Source organism: Anticarsia gemmatalis, chromosome 2 (genome assembly GCF_050436995.1).
Source record: "Anticarsia gemmatalis isolate Benzon Research Colony breed Stoneville strain chromosome 2, ilAntGemm2 primary, whole genome shotgun sequence".
Taxonomy (NCBI): Eukaryota; Metazoa; Arthropoda; class Insecta; order Lepidoptera; family Erebidae; genus Anticarsia; species Anticarsia gemmatalis.
The window spans coordinates 1,778,735-1,795,195 of record NC_134746.1 but is presented as its reverse complement, the minus strand read 5'-3'; the positions used below and the strand labels follow the sequence as shown (position 1 = coordinate 1,795,195).

General features: G+C 32.3%; 1 protein-coding gene across 2 annotated transcripts; it reads right to left on the bottom strand.

Moving 5' to 3' along the window:
• Positions 1-6,653: 6,653 nt before the first annotated feature.
• On the bottom strand, positions 6,654-8,800 carry LOC142977981 (uncharacterized). 2 transcript variants are annotated; one of them, XM_076122153.1, is made up of 3 exons: positions 8,660-8,800; positions 7,795-7,941; positions 6,654-6,830 (listed from the first exon to the last, which is right to left on the bottom strand). In XM_076122153.1, exons 1-3 carry the CDS (start codon positions 8,745-8,747, stop codon positions 6,673-6,675), a joined length of 393 nt encoding a protein of 130 aa, XP_075978268.1. In that variant the 5' UTR covers positions 8,748-8,800; the 3' UTR covers positions 6,654-6,672. The 2 variants fall into 2 exon arrangements, with proteins under 2 accessions (XP_075978268.1, XP_075978279.1); XM_076122164.1 differs by having other exon boundaries at positions 6,654-6,806.
• Positions 8,801-16,461: the final 7,661 nt, after the last annotated feature.

Genomic DNA, 16,461 nt, shown 5'->3' with positions numbered 1-16,461 from the left:
TCTGGAATATTGTTTTAAATGTAAGTGCTGGCTGGTAAGATATGAATGAAGTATGTTTTAGTTTTTCGTACGTAAAGGATAAAAACGGGACTCTATTACTGAGAGTTCGCTGTTTGTCTGTCACCAGGCTGTATCTTATGAACCGTAATAGTTATTTGTCACACTAAAAAATAATAAAATAAATGTTTATTTTTATTCGTGGTGCAAAATTAAAACAGATTGTTTCAAAGCCTTTTTGTGGGAAGATGATTGCTTGATATTTCAAAAAGCCGTACATACATATATATTAAAATTTACTTATTGGATGTAGGATATTTTGAAAAAAAAAATAATAATCGCTGGCCGTAGTAAGACAATATCAATTTCGTTACAGCATTTAACATCTACAGTGTGATTTTAAATATAAAAATAGGTCTTCAAATAAAAAATCAAGACAGTAAATTATTTCAAATGCATAAATTAATATTCAAAACAAACATTTATAAAGCAAATGTTTTTTCTCAAATAACGCAACCCCCATTTGTACTCGTAAGTCTACAAACACATCTATCCAAAAAACAACATCATTCTCGCATCAACCAATAAACATGCATCTACACAAAAACTCACACGTTGACAATTCGCGCCAAATTGTGACTTATGTAACAACTTTTTTTTAAACAGCGTTCTTTTATCTCCAGCCAGGACCATTAATCAGTCGCCAGTCTCGGAGAAACTCCTTGGAAACAACTAAAGTTTCCTTTCACTCGAATTAAAATCTTCAACGGAATGACTTGGTTTTTTTTTTTACTTTTAAGACAGCGACAGTTTGATAAACTGCAGTTTGTTTCAATTTGACGATTGCACTAATTGGATTGGTTCCGATATGGAACAGTCTAGAAGTATTTGTGGTTTGATTTCTGAGGAATAATATTGGATGTGCTGAAGTCTGTTTTCTTCGATTTGCTAGTTTTAATGAACTGTTGAAACGTTAAGCATGGGATGTAATTATTATAATTTCAAGCATGCTTTATTCCACGTTTGAATAAATATCCGTAATCTTAAAACATGGTGATCATACAAGTTAAACGCAACCTCTTGCTAAAATCACTAGATTTGCACCCCGGCTGAGTCAATTGCGTAGTGCTATATCTTTTTTTTAATCGGATACTTGAGAGTGACTACAATCGAACGTGATGACGTCGTCGTCTAATAACAATGGCATTAAAAATGACCATGACACATTTTTTATTCACACATAAAAAGCCTTAACTAAACAAATTAGTTCTTATCAGAAAACCATTATCCAAAAATACACAGCAAATGAATGAGAACCGGTAATGTTGTTGGTTCCTGAAAATTATCTAAATTGTTTCCTTGTTTAATCATCATTATCTTTACTAATATTATAAAGCTGAAGAGTTTGTTTGATTGTTTGTTTGTTTGTTTGAACGCGCTAATCTCAGGAACTACTAGTCCGATTTGAAAAATTATTTCAGTGTTAGATAGTCCATTTATCGAGGAAGGCTATAGGCTATATATCATCACGCTACGACCAATAGAAGCAGAGTAGCAATAATGTTACAAAAACAGGGAAAATTTTGACTCATTCTCTTTTATATGACGCAAGCGAAGTTGCGCGGGTCAGCTAGCGTACAGATAAATAATGGCTTAAGGTTTTAGTTATAAGGGTTAGAAGCTAGGGTCAAATATAAGGACGATTGTTTTTTACTCCTAGCTCAATATTACACGAGTGAAGACAATTTATTGTCGGCTCATATTTTTTTATAACATCTTCTTTAACAAATCGATTCTATTATTATCAATGCAAAAATCTATCGGTAACGCTCTACAGCTTACTATTGAATCGATTTTGGTGCAATTTAGTATGAAAAAATTGAAACCTGAAAAAATCATTAAATTATTCTCAGATAATTCCACGGGCATAACCTTCTCAATAAAAAAAATCGCCAGAAGTGCTTTTAAATAGTAATGCCATTTCACAATATCAGATAAACTTTCGTAAATACTACACAATATGTATATTCAATTAAAACCATAATAGCTTTTCCTACGCATTCTCGCATAAAATTAAGCCTTATTATACGTACATTAGTGGTTGTTCATTTATATAGATTTGTGAAACAGACAACAATAGACTAACTACAATCCGTCACTCAGGCTTAAATGTATTTACTTATACGTTTAGTCTTTCAGGCACAAAGGGCTGCAGCCATTGTTTCTTTGATACACTACAGGACACAGGTAGTGACCCAGCTTATTTAATATTTTTTAATATAAGTATATTTATTTCCAAAATATGTAGCACGTGTAGGTAGGTTAAACTGTAAATATTTAGAGTAATCTTCAAACACTTACTTTTTCTGGTCTGGTTGTTACTTGCGTTCATTGCTTGTTATATGTTTGTAACCTATCTCAAGTTTTAATTTTAATGAAAAATAAATCACTTTATATAATTTATAAACAGTAGCCTTTCAATATAGAAAGAAATTATTTCGTAATTATGTTGCTCTGCAAAAATATAGCTACGGTTTTTTTTATTTCCGAAGTTACCTGCTTTATTAAAGACAAACACTATTAATTTGCTCAGTCAAAATTAAAAAAGTACGTAATTGATGCAATTTTTTCTTCTGTCATTTTTGCTGCTTTTTGGGAAATTTTTCGCGAAGTTCTTAAATAAGGAAAACTGTGTTCGTGAGTAATTTATGGATAAAATGTACAAAGATATATATTTCCCCGTAGGTTGTTGGAATATGAATTCTTTTTGCCATGTTATTATGGTACCGCATATTTTACAGGGTGTTTTCACAAGGTTTTTCATTTTGTTAATTGGCTTAAGTTAAATAATATTTATTCTTTCTCAGAATTTTAATCGCTTTGTTTTTCATATAATATTTGATTTTCAGTGCAAGTTAAAACAAAAGAAAAACCTTATATCCATCTTCAATGATAAACTTCAAGATCCAGGAACAAGAAGTCAGATCTCTCTTAATTTTTCAAAACCGCTTAATAGTAACAAAATATACACAATAATTGTAAAAGCTATTTTGTTTTTTTCTTTTTGTTATTTATTCATTTATATGCAAAAATTTCAAACTTCAATGGAAAAATATGAGGTCTCCCTATATTTTTCATAATAATATACTTATCCAAATCAGTACGTCTTTAACCATTTTTGTCCTCAAGTGTAACGGTATAAGCAAATTGCGAGTTTTGGTAGCGTCGACCGCACAACGCGTAACAAATGTATTTGTTATTACACTGTTTCGTTACAGGTGATGTTTGTTGGAACTTGGTGGTTTTTACGAATATTAATTAGTTGTTCGCGAGCTTTGTACGAGAATTTTGGTGCGCCTACAAGTTTTGTGCGTGTTTGTAATACTCGATTTTAAATGGTTATTGTTGATGTAAACATTCTGAACTATTATTTAAGAAGTTATTTTTTATCCAACTGCGCGATGCTCAGATAAACGTTTTTTGAAAACATTTGAGCTGGCCGTGGATACTTAGACACGACCTATATTTTTCGATACAGTTAGAACTTTGCAGGGTATCGTGTTATAAACCAGAACACTGGGCTGTGGAGGTCAGCTAGGCAATCGTTCCATGTAAAACACTAGTATTCAGCTGCATCCGGTGAAACTCGAAGCTGATTCCCACTAATTCCAACATAGTTTGGAAGAAAGGCTAAGCGATGATGATGTTGTTAGAACTTTTTTTTTCACTTCAAGTCATTCCGTACCGACTTCAAGTTTGTAGTTTTCTAAAGATTTCTAGTCGAATATAATTGCCGCACATTTATGATTTTTAAGTACACGATATTAATGGTGGTCTAGCTTATTATACAACAAACTTTTGTTCCCATTATTGCGCCACACGTTCATAACTTTCTAAATTAGCCAAAGAACAATATCTTCAGTAAAAGTTATAATAGAATGTAATAAAATATTCTGTTATCGTATTATTTGTAAATTAAATCACACAACACGTCTCCCAGTTTCAAGGAAACGAATGTTTGTTTGTGATTTATTTGTTACGATGATAGATACGGAATGAAGCAATCCGAAGTGTGTTTTTTTTATCTAAAGGCGCTGATCTCTTATAGTACCGGATTAGACGAGAGTATGGGCTACCTAACATATCAAAAAGACCTTAGGAATCAGAGTAACAACCGTATACTTAATTTAATGATGATTCTGTACTTACAATTAGCATGGTTATTAATGTGAAAGTCTATCTGTCCAGTCAACTACGTTTTTTAGCTCTCCGATTTAAATTCGGATGTTAGCTTTTGGAAAGAAAAGACACGACTCGCCTCGTATGATAATAATTCGAAGAATTGATTCACTCAAGCATGACACGATCAACTGAGAATCAGGAAAAACCTTTAGCTATTGTAACAAAAGTCGGAAACATTCCTTTCGTAGGCGTAAAGTAAAAGAATTTGCATTTCTGACCACTTGTGTAAATACGGTGTGATTTACTTTTGGAGTTTAGTACTCAGTCGCTTGGAAATTGAGAATTCAATACAACATCCTGATACAATGTTCATTGTACACCCACATGCTTGTGGCTCGTGTTGGCTATTTTTATACCAAGGTCCTAGTAGTTAATATTAACTTACGATATAAATACAAAGAACAAATCAAACCATGTATTTATTAGGTCAAATGCTGACACTTATGATGGTCAATGATACAGAGTGAATTTACTGGCAGTTCGGAAGGCAGGAAGCTGGCAAACTTCTGGCCACGCTTTTTAATTGCCAAATGGTTTTAACAATATTTCTGTTAGGTTGGGTTAGGTTAGGAGCTGCTAGCAACACTACCGAACACACTTTGGTCATAACATAAATTAAATAATTATACTAAGGTGCTAAGAAATCTATCACTTACCTGAACCTGCTTGAAGAGTCGTTGAAGAGTTGTAAGTCCATCTCGATACACTGTCCACTTAATACACTGTCTACACTACACACTAATGAATAATAATCTATTAACGATTTTTAACACTCACACTCTACACATACTATTTTAACTTACGATATAATTACGAAGAAAACTACAGTTCAACTGATCTAGATGTAACAAGTTGTCAGTGTCAACTTTTACCTAATACACTACCGTGATGATAATTGATAATCTTCTAACGATATTAAACACTCGCGAATAATAATATTATAATACAACGAGTCTTAATCGCCATCGAAAATGAAGGTTACAACACGTTTTTTGTTTAACCGATGTTTCGATCGAATTGCATCGACCGTGGTCACGCGCTAACTGATGTAGTTGCTAAGCGTCTACTCCTTGTGGCGCGAGTTTCTACGCCTACCCTCACTTGGTTTTCACAAATTTTATATTGTTCGGGATTGTCAGTATTACGAGACATAATATTAAAGATGTTTTCACACTGGTATTATGTCATGCTAGCAGTGACTACACCAGTTGGTAACAGGATTCTTTGATGATAAGCGGTCTTCATCTTTCCATTTATTTTGATACTGGACCGACGTGTGAAGAGGCAAGTATGTCAGACTGGTGTTAGCAGAGTACCAGCTTTTATGATCTACATAAAAGGAGAAACGGTAATTTTTAAAAGATCTTTGATAGTCGTTAACAATTGTCAGAAGCTTGAAAGTCTGACAACCAGTCTTATCGAAGGGTATCATGTTATTACCCAGGTAACCGAGTTGTGGAGGTCCTATAGGTAGCCGCTTCATATAAAGTGCTGATATCCAGCTGTATCCGGTGAGCATGGAAGCCGACTCCAACATAGTTGGAAGAAAGTCTAGGCTGATAAAAGGAGAAACGGATATTTTGAGATCCTGCTGCGTTTCAAAGGATTCTACTTCATCCTCAAATGTCTGAGTCTACACTCGTTTTTAGTTTTAAACAATGAAGCCAGTTTTGGAACGAGTCTCAACAATTCAACTTTGATCTTCACTCAAAAGCCGTGAGATTTTCTATAAAGCAGTATTTACGGACTAAAGCCAATTAATGAGTTCGCCTTGAATTTACTTGGCTTCTGTTATAGTATATAATTACGGTATTTTAAAGGTCAACTGAATGTTATTTTAGGAATGTTAAATAACTGAAATGTTCTTCATAATTATGAAAGGATAACATCGTAAAGTTGTAATAAAGAGGCTTTGTAGGTACTTTGTTGTGTTAAAGACTAAAGGATGAATAGAAATAATAATTACGATCTTGTAGGTTTCGTTCATGTAGAATGCTACTCTCAACAATTTAGAACGGCGTTTTTTAAGTACTGAATCTAAGCGTGTTTGCAAAGTATGATCTAAACATAGGCTACAGAGAACGTTCTAACAGAAAAGCCCAAGAGCTGTCTGCTCCACTTTCATGGCCAGATCTTAGGCAATTAAGTTGTAACAAGTATTATAATCGAATTATACTAAATATAACGTACTACCTAATTACGTTTTACAAGAATATCCCGTAGAAGGACGCAGGCTGTTTATTTTCTAAAATACATACATACGTAACACCACGACTTTTTCCCGTAGAATTAAGTAGAGACCCCCCAGGACGCCACATGGTATGATCCTTACAAACTTCTTATTAGCATAACATGTTTTCTAAAATATGTCTACAAAACTAGGCCACATCATATACATGTAAGTAAAAAGTCTGTCATTATTGAAATATTTTATTACACGAACACACAGCACACTTCGTCTTGCTTACAATCAAAAGCTTCCTTTACAATTAAGAAGTCGGGACATGTGAACTCGCTGGTCGACACACAGTCTCCTCCTCTTTGACGACACCTCACCATGGGCCGCTCTGAAAGTGATTTACTTGAATGTACTGAAATTAATGAAATGTTAGTGATGAATGAGTGGCGGAAGAAATAGGAAAGATTGGTAATGAACTTAAATCCCGTCTGATGAAATCACTGATATAAAAGTTAACTTTAGACTTTGTTGCATGACCATGGAAAGTCCATGTTAAGGTTTATTTTACTCCTTCACTGATGTAAGTAGCGTGAGTTGGTCGACAGCCGTGGTCAGTAGGACAAATAGAAACATCTGCCGCTTATGTCACACAAACACACACACATAATGTTTTTGATTTAGTTTTATATTCTTAATTCTGTTTCTTGGTTTATGTGAACATATTCTTAAATAAGGGTGAAGATTTGCATCTGTAACACAGCTTCAGCATAGATGTCAGGACAATTTATGAGAATTTTAACAGATTTTATGTCAATATTTTTTTTTCCTTCTGATGTCAGCATTGCTGCAAAAAGTATTGTGTTGCAACCGACTCAACCGACGTACGCGACCATTCAGCATGAAGAAGGAAACCTAAGATTTTTGTAACTTTCTGATCATTTAATTAATGATTGCAGGCTATGAGCAATTTTAAATTGGCTTTTGAAAATGAACGTGTGTGAAGATGACATATTATGGTACGTATTTTAAAATAAATTAGTAAGTATTGAGTAGAAGAGCAACGATAGCTGAGTGTTATAAGTTGACACCTCCAACGCAAGTGGTCGCAAGTTCGAACCCGAGGCAACATACCATGACTTTTTGAAGCTATGTGTATGTTAGAAATAATTATCACTTGTTCCAACGGTGAAAAAAACATCGTGAAGAAACCTTGCATGCCTAAAATTAGTTTAATACAATTATTGAGGGCATGCAAAGTCCCCAACCCGCACTTGGCCAGCGTGGTGGACTCAAGGCCTAACCCTTCCCTTATTACGGGAGGAGACCCTTGCCCAGCAGTGGGTCATTAATAGGTTAAATTTTAAATTTAATCTTACGTGGTTTGCAGCACTCAACACCATCTTTCTGTTGAACTGGACATAAGCCTTTGGGAACCTCATGGGATTTCTTAGGACATTGACCAACCTTCTCGCAATAACCTCCAATTGATAAGCATGGCAACTCAGCGAATAGGTCTTCTCTGGCTACAAAAAAAAGTAAGTATAAAAAAGTGTGTGTAAACCTTACCCGATACTTAGGCATTATCATTATAATATACTGTTATCTTTCTAAAATAAATTAGAATAGAACAATAAAAAAGGTTCGACCCAGTAATTCAACCCAAGATCTCAATATCGAATACACTACCGTTAAATATTTGTAATAAACAGTAGGATACTCTTCAAATGTTTTATTATTTGCAAAAAAACGTTCTGGTAATAAACGAAGCAGAATATAAGCGCATTGAAACAAAAACAGCAATTGTTTACTTTAATTGCAGGTAACGTGACCTGAAATACTTTATTTACATGACCAAACAGGAGATAAGATTTTTAATTATACATACGAAAAACAATTAGTATACATTTCACTACGCCTGAGGTTCAATGCAACTGTTGGTAAGAAAGTCCCGGAGTTCGAACAGGTCTGATACAGTACAATTAGATTTATAATAATTATAATCATAATGCTAGTAGTCTGAACTAGAAACTCTAAATATATAATCTCATTAGGAACTCAAGGTTGGGCTAATTACGGGTAATCCTCCTATTTTAAATTAAATCGTAAAAATAGTTTGTAAAATTAATTTGTGCTCATTTCATGTCAACTGCAGTAATTCAAAATAGGAGAAATAGCCCATAGACATGGACTTATCAAACAAGAACAATAACACAATAATAACAGTACGTATAATTTACTTACAATCATAAATATTCTTCAACTCATCTTGCACAGAATCCGACAATACAACATTGAGCGCGATTGCAAAACAAACAATTTTGAAAAACATCGTGTCGTCCGTCTAACCACAGTTCTCGAGTCACAATGATAATCGTTTCATACATTATATACAGTTTTAAACAACCGTAACCCGCTGATAAGGATAATATGGCTCGTTTATAGATCGGGTTTGCGAAAACTGCAATTAAAGACAGGATAAATAAAGTGGTTTGTCAAGGTTAGGTGAGAGTGAAGCGGATGATGTTTTATTGGTTCGATAAAATTGGCACAAATTACTTTGCTTCTAGCTGTTGTATATACTATCGTATGCGTGGTGCAGTGGTTTAGATGCAATGCGCTGGGAGGTCGCCAGTTCGATTTCCATACAAACAAAACAATAATAGTTTTCTTTGCTTTAATTGTACTTTTTATATTTGTTGTTTTTATATTTGTAAAAGACTCTAAAATAATTTTAAGCAATAGAGTTGTATTTCGTAATAATTAAAAAATAAAGCTATTATATAAGGGACCATTCGATATTTCATTCGCTACGTAAATTATTGAAAAAAAAATCATCATTTACAATTGGTTCAAAATTCCTTCATAAATAACGAAGTCATATTATTATGAAATAAAGCATAACAAGCAGAAAATAGCTTTAAACTATAGTAAAATTGATTAACCGTGACTAACGAATTTGACGATTGTTAGACAATGAAATATACCATAGAATTTCGAATTATTTTTCCATTGATTTAACACAGTCCATTAGTTCATACATACATACATACGCTACCCACTATAATATTTTAATTTTCAACGCACAAATGTACGCTACCCATTATTATATACCGACGATAATTTCATACTTCTATACTGAATGCAAAAATCTATCCATCTGTTTAGCAATTTTGATAAAAAATTGCACGGAGATAAGTGAAAACTTAAAACTGGAATCCTTTTTTTCGAAAATCATCCCTAAATCTTTTTTTTTTGTCTACACACGTAAGCAAAGTGGCGCGGGTCAGCTCTATATAAAATGTAACTTAGTGAGCACCTTAAGGCATCTTCAAGGCAAGGTCTCATAACCATGAACGGACTAGTTTGTGACTCATTGCAACAATAGTATTTACTATTCGTTATTGTATTCTAAGCGGTTCGATGACGTAAATTGCATTTTACATAACAATATAGCCTGGGGATTACCTCAAGGCTTGCTTCTTATGGCATGTTTTACTTTCGCCAACTCCCACGGCCATGTCTAAATATGTGCATGGTTTTACCGCTTTTGGTATTTTCAACTTATTAGATTTGTTTTTAGATTCGTGTGAGTGTTATAACAGTGAAATATGTTTTGTTTTGCATTGATTTTAGTGCGAAGTCTTACATCGAATACTTAAATATTCTTTGACCATTACAACTTATAGACTTTCGCGGTTCATGTTATAAGGAATACAAAGACGATTGTATCAAGAAATTCGAGGTGAAATGCATTTTTGCGTAATAGTTTTCCCTGGTAGTTTTAGATACTAATCTTTATGGAGAAAGTAGTAAAGTTTATAGTACCAATAAAAAAATCATAAATGGTTCCAGTACATTAAAATACTAACATAGTTAATGACTTCACAAAACCTGTTAGTTAAAAATAACAAAAATAAAGTAGCCATGAATCATCAATATAATTTCCAGCAAATAAACACCGCAACAACTCAATTAAATACTTTATTATTTACATTACATCGCTGCATCAGAATAATATGGAAAGTGCAATTGTTTGCCAGAAGCGCAGTGGACACGGTCGTTTGCGAAATTACTTTATATTGTAATAAAATTGGTTTTTATATTGTGAACTGAATGCGTAAACGGAAAATCTGATTTTAATGTTGTCGCTATGATTATGCATGACGCGTATTGATTCAGATTTTTAATGAAAAACGTCATGTTTGGTTGTTGATTGTAAATTTGTGACCCAACACGAATTCGTACAAACCTTTATATTTTATACCATGCGTGCTTATAATTTCTACAAAATATCTCACGGAATCATGATGAATTTTCCGTACTTTTAACTCATAAATAAAATAATACTAAACACGACAGGGCAACTGGAACAAAATGGGACAGATCTTTACCCAGCAGTAGAAAAATAGGAAAAAAAGTCACAGTGAACAAATTTAACAACTTTATCTGATCTGAGAACCGAAACACAGTCCATGTAGCCAGTAGTTACATAATCCTTAATTTTTTTGCCATTATATTTATACATTTCGAGAAAAAATCCAATAAGCCTTCCGAAAAAAAACATCAGTCAACTGTACTCCCGAGACAATTAGCAACATCAAAATGCATTCAACAAAAGCCATGCATACAATAAACTATTTTATACCACCACGATTTCCATACAAACTGGTAGATGGAAGAAAAACACAGTTATTATTTCTATCTAATTAAAAGAGGATCTACGGAGCTTGCATATAAAACTGAACCGTTTTAAAGCTAGTTTCTAGGTATAAAATTATCATAGTTGGACTATAAAAGAAAGTGGTTTTTGTTATGAAATGGAAAATGTTACGATAAGTTGAACTGTAGGATTTTTTGGTGCATTAAGAATGGAGATACTAGGCATGTACCTAGTTTGATTTTCGGTGAAATTCGTATGAGTGATGTCGCCGTTTGTTGTTTTGAAATCGGATCTTTTAGTAGATACATTCTTTTTTGATCTACCAGTATTCAAAAATATACAGAATTTTCTGTTTTTAAAAATATTTTCCATTGATGAAAACAGTCATATTATTACCACCTACAAGCGATCCTATAAGCAGATATACGATTTTGTTTTATTTACGTCAAAATAATTTAAAATTAAATAAGTATTGTTAGTACTTACTATTTCACGACACAATATCTGTAAAGTAAATACGTTAAATAGAACTAAGTATCCAAGATTAAATTCCGAATGACTTTCCAAAGATATCAAAATATCAGTTTATGCCGCTGCTTCCTACAGCGTAACTTTAGCTATAATATTTGTGTATCACATCACAAAATCACGGTATTCCCTTAAAGGATTAGACAGAGGTATTACACCCACTTACTTATGTAATAGGGTCGAGCCTATTACTATGACTGAAGGGCAATTTCTAATACCGGCCCTTCTATAATTGATAGATTACATTTTGATACATTGTTGAATTAAAAACATATTTCATTCAGTCTGCGACTTCATCCACGTTAAAAATATTTACCAGGACAATAAGTCCTATCATAAACTTGAGGTTACAAACGACCTGTGCTCAAAATATCGACGTAATCTGATAAGTAGATTTTGCACGATTAATGTAAAAAAACATCCAGACAGCAAATTTTTCGCATTTATGATAAAAATATTAGCAAAATAAATGAAAGAACAAATCAACCGCATGGACCACACTGTCCTAATACTGGTTGGGAACCATGCATTTCTAGAAGAATTGTATTTAGCTCTCTGACATCAAGGTTTCTCAGTGTTTTTGTTCAGGATACTTTTAATTTCAGCAAATATTTTCTTATTTACAAAGTCAGGTGCAAAAGCTAGAACAATGATAAGTTAATTAAAATATTATAACATTCACTATTTCAAAATAGTAGAGAATCTTAATTCTTAGTTAAAGGGTTATTGACCTCCAACTAGCGAGCTAATTTCAACAACGTATTAAAATTCTAATTAATCCATAGAACTTAATACAAATTACTAGTTTTCATTTTCATTATGTTACCAATTAATTAGTTTGTAAGAAAATACTCGTAGCAATCACATTCAACGTTAATGAAGTAAGAAAACTTAGGTAATTCTTAACCGATTTATTAAAAGTCGTTTTAATGATAAATCTATACATTTATGGATATAAATTCATTTTTTTGCTAGACTTTGTCGTTTTAACTTTACTGCATGGTATTTTATTATTGCGCTTGTTAGGTAGTCCAGTAATACGATTTCCTACCACTAATGTGTTAATTGTAGAGAATCGCGTTACCGACTGTGGTTCGCGCTACAGTTTAGTAGGCTCGAGTACAGTAGCGCTACCATGAGTTGGTAACTATAGTCTCCCGGAGACACTGTAGTTCTCGTAAAACTCGAACAGCGCCTCTAGCGGATAGTTAAGGTACCAAAATTGCTACCATGGGTCGCCATATTTAATAACGTGTAGTTAAATTAAACAACAGTGAATGTAGATTGGCTTTGTCGTTCATTCTTTCCCTATTTGAGCCCACTGTTGTAGTTGCGTTCTCACGTTAACTACTCTAGTTTTTAACTACGCCAACTCATGGTAGGGCTACAGACCATTTCGTATTGCGGAATGAGACCTATATCAAGTAATAGAGTAAATATGTTTAGATAAAGTCTGAACTATGGTTTAAAGTCTATTTTAATGTCAGCACACGCTGAAATGGCAGCACTAATTTGGATGCGGTGTTCACAATCGTAGAACTAAAAGTCTTGCTTAAAATCAAATACATTTTTTATCGTGGTAAACCAACGAGAGTATTTTTCTTTTTTCTTAAATTTTACAAGACGCATGGGTCAGATAGTTTACTTTCTGTAATATTCCCAAAAGATTACGCAAAGTGCTTATTTTAATGGATTCAGAAACTTTTGAAATGATTCATATTTTTGTTATAAAATATGACAATATTTTAAAAAGAATATTATTATAAGCTCTTGAGAATTATTGCAGTATTCTTAGTAATATTAAATCTTATTTGTAAAGTGAAACTGCTTAAATACAGATACAGCTTTGCAAATAACTAAAGACTTGATAGAGTATTAAGAGTATATAATATTTTACTTTTCAAACTTGTGTTATTTTATATAATCCTTGAGTTCTTTTGTTTATCTAAAATTTAAACACGGGTACGTTGATTTTTTCTCCTCTCTCCTATTATAATTACTTATTTTTATCAGAATTTTAATTTGTATTGCTTTTGTTAACATAGACAATTCAGATTCCACAGCTGATTAAATATTTTTGTATGAATTAAAATGACAAAAGCAAAACTATATTTATCTATAATTGTTATTACCCCACTACGCTACGCTCTCTCTCTCTATTGTTATGAACATGGTTTAATACATTTTTGATCTATTCAACAACATGAAACCGCATTCAACAATAACTTTTCCTAACCACAAAAATTATAATTATCCAATAAAAAATCTATCCATTATCCAACCTTAAAAGGTCCAAGATACTAATATTTTCAGCCAAAAAGAATCCCTACAATAGCTCCAGACGAAAAACAATTACCCTAGAACTAGGCTAGTCATAATACGCAATAATACTGACCCAGAACAATATATCCTTTCTTATAAGAAATAATACCAGAGCCTTATTACAATTAGATTCAGTAAAAACAAAAGTTTCAATAAGTATTGAATATTGCGCAATAGAGCACGTGGAAGAATTTTGTTTAACTTTTTATGAATAAGGCCTGAGTTTTTGAATGAAATTACTATTTCTTTATTTTTGGTGGCATGTTATTTTACTTCGAGTCGTGCCCGTACTAGGTAGAGTTCGTAATGGGGGATATTTAACACAAATAATTGTATTGTAGTTAGACACAGATTAATAATTTTACACATTTTTAAGATAAGTCATTGTCACCTTCCTGACCTTTTCATTAAGAAAATTTTGCTATGATTCTTAAAAAGTGTTATTAGTGGTACTCTAGAACCAAAATTGTTAAAAAAAACCTTTGACATTATTAGACGATTTTCCCTTTTATCGACAACTGGAGTCAACCTTGATCTTGCCTTACGAAACCTGAAGATATTCAGCTCAAACACGATAATTATCTACTAAACGACATAGCTAAAAATATTTTGACCTACTAATCGTTACTGTCCGATAATTGCATCTGGTTATAGTTTTACTACCTATAGTGTTTATAATACATATTTAATTTAGTATTAGAAAGCACTTACATAAAATAAACAAAAAATTGTCACTGGTAATACAATAAATCGTGATTGCGTCAATATTTTTCAAGACCATCTTATTTTTGTTTATCGAGTTGCTAAGTGTCGACTTCGTAAACAAATGAACCGATTTCAAGGAATCGACTGTTCTCAGAAGAAAATACCAAGTTTTAATGACAATGTCTCTTGGAATCAATGTAAGTTGACTGTTATGAAATCGTTAGAATTTCTCGAAGATATTCAGTATGTTTTAGTAGTTAACTATTAACAAGTATTGTTCGCTTGCTCCATTATTCAGTTTTGTAGAGATTTCTCGCTTGCAGTGGCAGTTAGGATAAGTGTTTCTTATTTAAGTAATTCTAGATATTTGGTTGAGATTTCGGTTAAATAAATTGTGATTATTATGGTGTGTACGCGTTTTTAAGGTAATATACCTATGTAATGTACACATTAAAATGTACTTTTACATGTTCTGCTTGAAATACAGATACTTACAAAGAATAAATGCAATAAAAACAAGATTAAATTAATGAGACAGAAAGTTTAATCCAGTTATTTAGTTCATAATGATATGTGACTAATATAGCACGAGGATTAATCAAGCAGATTGCGAATACGGTCACCGTACCGAGAAACAAATGTTAAGGAAAACTAGAAGTACCTAAGTAGTTACCTATTTATAATAGTTTGTGCTAATTACCATAATTATAATTAAAGATATTATTCAAAGGCTATTATTGTTAGATTTACATTTATTTACATTATTAATATAGCTTTTACTCGCGACGTAAAAAGTATTGTGTATTTTCTAGGTTATAAACTATCAAGATTCTAAAGTTTGTGAAAATTCGTTTAGTAGTTTTTGCGTAAGAGTGTCACAAAAATACCTCCAGTTTTTAATTTTTTTGCGTTCATAATATTTTACTAATAGGATTGCTGCTAAGTATATTTAATTCCTTGTATTTTTAAGTCGTATCGCTTTATTTATTTGCAGTACTTCTATTATTTTGTGTTACATAATCTAACTTATTAAACCAAAACGATTTTCAAGTCGGGATGCTTAAAATTTATTTCTAATTGTTCTAAATTGAGATTAGAATAACCATTAGGCGAATGCCTAGATAAATGCCATTCCCACTTCGTAATGGTAGCGAGATATTAATATTTCGAAGAGAATTCTAATATTTGGATTATTCGTAAATGTAAAACAATAGTGTACAGAATTAAGGTCAGAATTGAATTTAGGTGTAAAATTTTCAAAGATTAGATTTGAAGAAATAAATTACAATACGCACTAGTTAACAAAATCTAGCCCGCTTGTTATAGAAATCTCCGTTGTTTTTTAGAAAAGACAAAAAATACGTTATTTAAGACTGAATTTCAGACTGCTAAAAGTATAAAATAGTAGTTCGATTCTTTACTATTATACTTTTATTATATTGCCTATTGACAAACTGCTATCGAATAATTTTGTATGAAGGTCCGATCAGCGCCCCTAGCGATTGCCGTGGGAATTACTTTTGGAGTACCTACATACATTTTATGTGTCATGCGACTGTTGATGATCTCGCTATAGAGCGTATCATAATAATAAAAATAAATTAATGTAGCAACGTTTCAGAATGCATATTCTTTATTAAAGCAAGATAATATTTTTAAGGTGTCTTGTTTTATCTTATTACTGTATTCAAAAGAATCATTTTCATATTTTTGACAAGATAATTCTATTTTTGTGTTATTTTCCAATCTCAAATGCAGTAAAATAATTTTTCTCTAATATTTTTATCAAGAATTTAAATGAGTCTTCATTAAATTCCCTAAAAATAAT

What these genes read in the sequence shown, in the direction of transcription:
- LOC142977981 (XM_076122153.1), bottom strand. Translation starts at nt 8,747, where the DNA reads ATGTTTTTCAAAATTGTTTGTTTTGCAATCGCGCTCAATGTTGTATTG. An exon ending in GTTGAAGAATATTTATGATT is followed by an intron (nt 7,942 to 8,659) that starts GTAAGTAAATTA and finishes TTTTTTTTGTAG; the next exon opens with CCAGAGAAGACCTATTCGCT. An exon ending in TGTTGAGTGCTGCAAACCAC is followed by an intron (nt 6,831 to 7,794) that starts GTAAGATTAAAT and finishes CATTAATTTCAG; the next exon opens with TACATTCAAGTAAATCACTT.